Raw genomic sequence first — 6,031 nt, 5'->3', positions numbered from 1 at the left:
CCTGGACGATATATATCGGCCAGCACAAATTCAGGAGGTGTTTTTGTAAGGGCTTCTCCGCCTAGCTGTGGGGGCTAAAGGAGGGTCACGTTGGTAGTGCAATACTCGGAGGGTGCCTCCGGGGAGTGGTCGTAGGTCAAGTTGACCACCCACTATAAACCCTTTTGTTCTTTTTACTTCTTCTGCACTTTAATTTTCTGCACTTGCTTTTCTGTGGTGACTTTGGTTTGTGATATTCATTCTTTTATTTAAAGTTTTTTTTAAAATACCAATTAACCTCCCTCTTGGTTATCCTCGGGACTAGTTCATAGGCCTAACATCCCTAACGAACTTTCAACTTGAACTTTTGATTTGCTAATGCTATAGAAGAAATAAGAGGAGAACTTGCAGGGAAATTCTATCTTGGCCCCCCTGCGAGCCATTGAAGTTTTTTTTATAGTAGTTTCAAACCAATTACAATGTAGTTAAACTAATTGTTCAATTACAAGTAATCTACCCACTAATAATAACAATAGCCTAGACTACTATAGAAAACTTAGATTAAAATATCATCATACAAATTGTATCAGGATGGGTTTAAATACTGTTAAATTTATCTAGAAATTAGTGCAGTGCAAATTCGTTAAATATAATACTAATCTCAAACCAAATAAAAAGGTATTCAAACATCCTGTTACCATTTGTATCAAAATATTTTAACAAAGTTTTCTTTTACAATAATTGCTGGCCGATCCCTAATTTTCTTCCTAGTTGCTATAACTTTTCCTCCACTGTTGCTATTTAATATTGATCTTTCATCACCTTAAACAAAAAAATTACCTAGGTATTGCTGCTGCTATTCCTTCTACTACCACTCTGATTCTGATTGCTCACAGCTTTCAAAATAGAATCCTTCGTCCCCACCATTCTACAGCTCATAAAATCTCTCAAAATAAATGGTGCCTTGCTTTTAAAAAAAAAAAAAGCAATAAGCAACTTTTTATTCACAAACTACTTACAAGAAGATTCATCCTTCAACAATTCTAGAAAAGAAGGAGGAACTTTATCCCTAGATAAATCATCCCAATAGAAGGACGAAAAAAGAGCATAGTTAGCACAAAAATTAGCTAACTTATTACAATTTCTATTAGCAAAAGAAAAAATGAAATGCTTAAAATTAGAAAGAAAATCTAAATCCTTAGGCTTTAGAAATTCTTCATCTAACACTAGCTTTGTAAAGGAATTTTGAAAGATCTTAATGACATTCAAATTGTCACCCTCAATCACAATGCCTTTAACTTCAAGCATCCAATCTTGAATATAATCTCTCAATGCTAGAATTGCAAATAATTCCATTTGCGAGCAATCCCAATGAAGACATTGAAATCCAAAAGCAACTAATCCATGGCCTTTACAGTCCCTGAAAACTACTCCAATGCCAGCTTTGTTATTAGGAGGAACTGAAGCATCTATATTCACCTTGATCCAACCCGGAGGAGGAGGATGCCAAGAAGATTGTGACAGCTTAAACAGCTTATTAGCATTCCAGTTATTATGGATTAAACAAGAATCAAAAGATGAAACAGTCTGAATAATGGAATTTGAAGCAATGGTAGAACAACTGTCATCCGTCCCTTCATGAACTAGTTTATTTTTGCTTTTCCAGCAATAGAAAACCACAGAGCAAAGCCGATTTCCAAGGAACGGATTAGATGTAGCCAATTTATTTAGTAACAGATAACATCCAGTTAAAGAATCAAATGCTGGAATAATAAAATGCCAATCAGCATGCATTTTCAATACCCATTTAATTAAATAACATTTTGAAACCACGTGCTCTGTATCTTCCATCTCCTTAAAACCTCTCGGGCAATCTCCAAACTCAGCAAGCCTCCTATACAAAAGAAATTCAAACGTAGGGATACCATTCCTGTATAATCTCCACCAAAACATATCAATCTTTGGCTTTAACATCAATTTCTTTCTCCAGATCAAATTTTTATCTTCTCTATCATTATCAAATCTTTTCTCATTTGCAATTGCTGCTATAGATCTACCAGAGAACTTCTTGATACAATCCAGCTTGTCTTCATTAACTTCAATATGAATTAGTATTGAGATGATCATTTCAATTAGGTATTGACCAAAACAGAGCTTCAGTTTGTTCATATCCCACATTCCATCAGAAATAAAAGCCCAAACCTGACAAAATTCTGGATTTAAGACAGTTTCAAAAGTAGGCCATTTATCAGTTATCTTATCCATAATCCAAATGTCTTTGAAAGTATCTACATTCTCTCCATTAGAAATCCTCCACCTCATAACAAGGTGTAAATATTTTGCTCCATTTAGGATGATTTTCCAGGTTGAAGAGCAACAGCTTCTAGTAGCAACATTCCATAATACATTTCCATATTTGGCTCTTAAAACTCTATTGAGAAGAGAGTTGGGCTTTTTAATGAAATTTAGCGCAAAATAGACCTCAAAGGTCCCAATTTCTCCACCATAGATTGTAAACCATAGCCTCCTTTATTTTTTGGTTTATACAAGATGTTCCAAGTAACATAGTGCATTCCATAACTTCCATCTTTTTTCAAATCTCTGCACATTTTCTCCACTTCATATAAAACTCCCAAAGGAATCAGAGAATGGCTAGATATATAAATAGGCAATGATAGAACTGAAGAATTGATCAAAGTAGTTTTTCCTGCAAGAGAAATAAAATTAGTTCCCCAAAGGTTTATTTTAGCCGCAGATCACAATGAGTTTGTTGAAATCTGATTTGACCAATCTTATAAGTGCAATCTTTACTCCCAAATAATCAATCTCTTTCACCATTTTCATCTTGATAATCTTGAGAAGAGATCTACAATCCCTCTTTTTCACAGTTTTTCTGAAAAGAACCACTGATTTAAGCAAGTTTATTTTCTGACCTGTCCAACTACAATAGTTCTTCATGGTTTTATTGACTTTCTTCAAACATTTCTTTTTAGCTCTTGTAAATTTCACAATGTCATCATCATACATTAAGTGAGAAATCATAGGGCCATTTGGATTAATTTTTACACCAATCCTTTTCCCTCTATGTCCAAATTCTTCTGTCAATAATTGGGAACACATGATAAAAAGAAAAGGAGACAAAGGGCATCCTTGTCTAAATCCACAATAGGCCTCTATCCAGTTAGAACTTTCACCATTAATCAAAATAGAGAATTTGGGATTAACAACACATTCCATAATTAACTTTGAAAAAAACTTAGGAAACCCAAACCAATCCATCATTTTTTCCAATATAGACCAACACATGCTGTCATAGGCCTGTTCCATATCAACTTTGATAGCCACCAATCCTTTCTTAGCTTTAGAGTGTCTAAACTTGTTAAACAATTCTTGAGCAAGTAATATTTGATCTGACATTGACTGTCCCTTTATGAAAGCATTCTATTCTTTAGATATGATTTTAGGAAATAAGAAACTCATCCTGTTTAAGATCATCCTAGCCACAATTTTATAAATAGCATTACACAAGCTAATGGGACAATAGTTAGCAGGAGTCAAGGGAGTATCTACTTTGGGAATTAATACCAAATTAGTCTCTTTCCAACAAGGGCAAAGAGAACCAGAAATAAAGAAATCATTGATAGCAGCCCATACACAAGCTTCATGATTTACCAATAAGATTCAATAAAAGAATACGTGATGCCGTCAATACCTGGTGATATATTGGATTCCATGTTTGTAATAACCTCCTCCAGATTTTCCATAGAAAATTCTTTTCATAGAAGTTTACAATCCTCCTCATCGAGCTTATTAGAAGGTTGCGGCCATCCTTCTAATCTACAATTCCTTGATTTCCATTTACAGCTAAAGAACTTGATAAAAACTTCTTCAATGCTCTGCTTGTCTTCACAGATGAATCCTTCTTCATTTTTAACACCATTAATCCTATTAGCATTTCTTCTTGCCGTGGCAAAAGCATGGAAGAACTTGGAATTTGAATCTCCATCTTTCAACCATTGAATTTTTGCCCTCTACTTCCACCACATGCTAAGCTTGCCCAGCGTGATATTAAAGTCCGCAATTTTAGACCTAAAACAACAAAAGCTTCAATTCTGATAAACCTCCCAAATTCACTTCTTCTTCTTGTAATTCCATTATTTCTCTTTTCAGCTTATCTTTTTCTTCAACCAGGTTTTTATGTTTTTCCTTACTCCAAAAGAATAAGGACCTCAAAGTTCTTTTGAACTTGGCATTTAAGATGTCTGTAGCAGAACCTCTAGTTCGTTTGTTCCAAGAAGCTAGAACCACTGAACGAGATGCTTTATAAGATAACCAAGTATCTTCAAACATAAAATTTCTCCTCTTTATTCACTTGGAAGCCAAGATTTTAATAGAGATTGGACAATGGTTCGATGCTATTCTAGCTAGATGCCTTACCACCGCCATCTGGAGAAGATTTAGAGCAGCACAATTAAGAAGACATCGGTCTAATCTCTCTAAGATCCTTCCTCCTCCATTTTTAATCCTTCCTCCTCCATTTTTATTATTTACACCTAGTGTATTTAGGACCCAAGAAGCCAACTTCATGTAGGTCTCCTTTACTCATGAAAGAGAGCATGTCCTGTGAACCTTGAGAATGTACAAACTTCTTCCCATCTCTCTTCTCACTTTGGGATATTATGAAATGGTGCCCTGCTGCGAGCTTTATTATCGCCAATTTCCTTACTTTTAACTTCAATAACCTGCCTTCCATTCTCCATGGGAGCAATTTCTTCACAGCTGAGTTTCTCTACTCTCTTCATCTCGTCCTTCCAAGAATCTATCTTGAAAATCACAGTTTTCCTTTGGGGTTCTTCCGAGCTTGAATTTGATGCTTCTACTGGCGACAATTCCTCTAATTCTGTAGGAGACTTTGAAGAAATAGTTATTTTCTCTCTGCAATGTTTCACGTGGGGTTCTTAAAGTCACAGGAGCAGCCAAGGACTTTTCTTCTACCTTCAACGTCTCAAAGATTTTGATGGGAGAGAGGAGAGATCCCTTCAATACATACTCGCACTAGGAGGTGGGAATGATGAGGTCATCGTTGGTGAGGTCCTGCCAGATATAGCCAGTTTTGTACTTCCTGTAATAACAGTATAATCTATGAAATATGCATGTCGTTGTAATATAATGTCACATATAATAATCAGATTTTCCATTTAAATATAGAATTAAATCTCTATTAAGTAAGCTTATATCTATTAATAATATAGTATTAACTACCAAATATCAATGAACTAAATTACCTATCTTTTAATATCATTGATGAAAGTATTATCTTAAGATGTCATTTGTTATCTATTTCATAATACAATGTTACATAGCAGTGGTTGACATTGAGCTAAGGTTTCGTTTGGAACAACTTTTTTACTACTTCTTAAAGCAATTTTTTTTAAGTACAAAAATTTTAACTTTAGGGTGAATATCTCCAATAATTAATATTCTCATGTGATTAAGTGAGCTCTAAATGCATGTTATTTGATGATACTTCGATCTATTTGAGTGGAGTGATGGCTGATGTAAGGAACTCTCATGTAAAAAAAATAGAATATTGTTAAGATATGTGAAATTTTATATTTAGGTTTGGTTTAGTAAATTCTGAATTCTTTATTGCGTGGAATAATAAATCCTCTCATGTAAATTCTGAATTCCCCATTTTGGTTGCTGATCCGTTGGGAGCTACTTGTGATGTACCTATTTTGGATGCTGATCTAATGGGAGTTCATGAATCAGAAAATGGACTCAATCAAAATTCAAATTCTGAATTCAAAAATGCTAAAATTGTGGATGATGTTAAGGGAACCGTTGGTAATAAAGCTGGTCCATTGGATGCAGTTTCTACCGATGTTGCTGATCTGTTGGGAGCAAACAAATCAGATTTTGAATTCAAAATTTTGATATTTAGGAGGAAGAGAAGGATGCTATTAATTTTGTAATAGAATTGGCTATTGTTCCTACTTTAACTGTTTTAGCGGCTGAGTCAAAGGTGGCTGATGAACATAATTCAACTTCT

The 6,031-nt window shown here is 34.5% G+C and overlaps 1 protein-coding gene across 1 annotated transcript; it reads right to left on the bottom strand.

The window, feature by feature from the left end:
• Nucleotides 1-819: 819 nt before the first annotated feature.
• LOC110098797 lies at nucleotides 820-2,244 on the bottom strand. The gene is made up of 2 exons (XM_020825726.1): nucleotides 1,205-2,244; nucleotides 820-946 (listed from the first exon to the last, which is right to left on the bottom strand). The coding sequence occupies exons 1-2, from the start codon at nucleotides 2,242-2,244 to the stop codon at nucleotides 820-822; spliced, it is 1,167 nt and encodes a 388-aa protein (XP_020681385.1).
• Between the last annotated feature and the right edge of the window lie 3,787 nt (nucleotides 2,245-6,031).

The sequence above is a fragment of the Dendrobium catenatum genome, unplaced genomic scaffold (assembly GCF_001605985.2).
Source record: "Dendrobium catenatum unplaced genomic scaffold, ASM160598v2 fragScaff_scaffold_1021, whole genome shotgun sequence".
Lineage (NCBI taxonomy): Eukaryota > Viridiplantae > Streptophyta > Magnoliopsida > Asparagales > Orchidaceae > Dendrobium > Dendrobium catenatum.
The sequence above is the reverse complement of the archived record's forward strand: the minus strand, read 5'-3'. Positions and strand labels throughout refer to the sequence as shown.

What these genes read in the sequence shown, in the direction of transcription:
- LOC110098797 (XM_020825726.1), bottom strand. Translation starts at nt 2,244, where the DNA reads ATGGATAAGATAACTGATAAATGGCCTACTTTTGAAACTGTCTTAAAT. An exon ending in AATTCCTTTACAAAGCTAGT is followed by an intron (nt 947 to 1,204) that starts GTTAGATGAAGA and finishes TTTTTTTAAAAG; the next exon opens with CAAGGCACCATTTATTTTGA.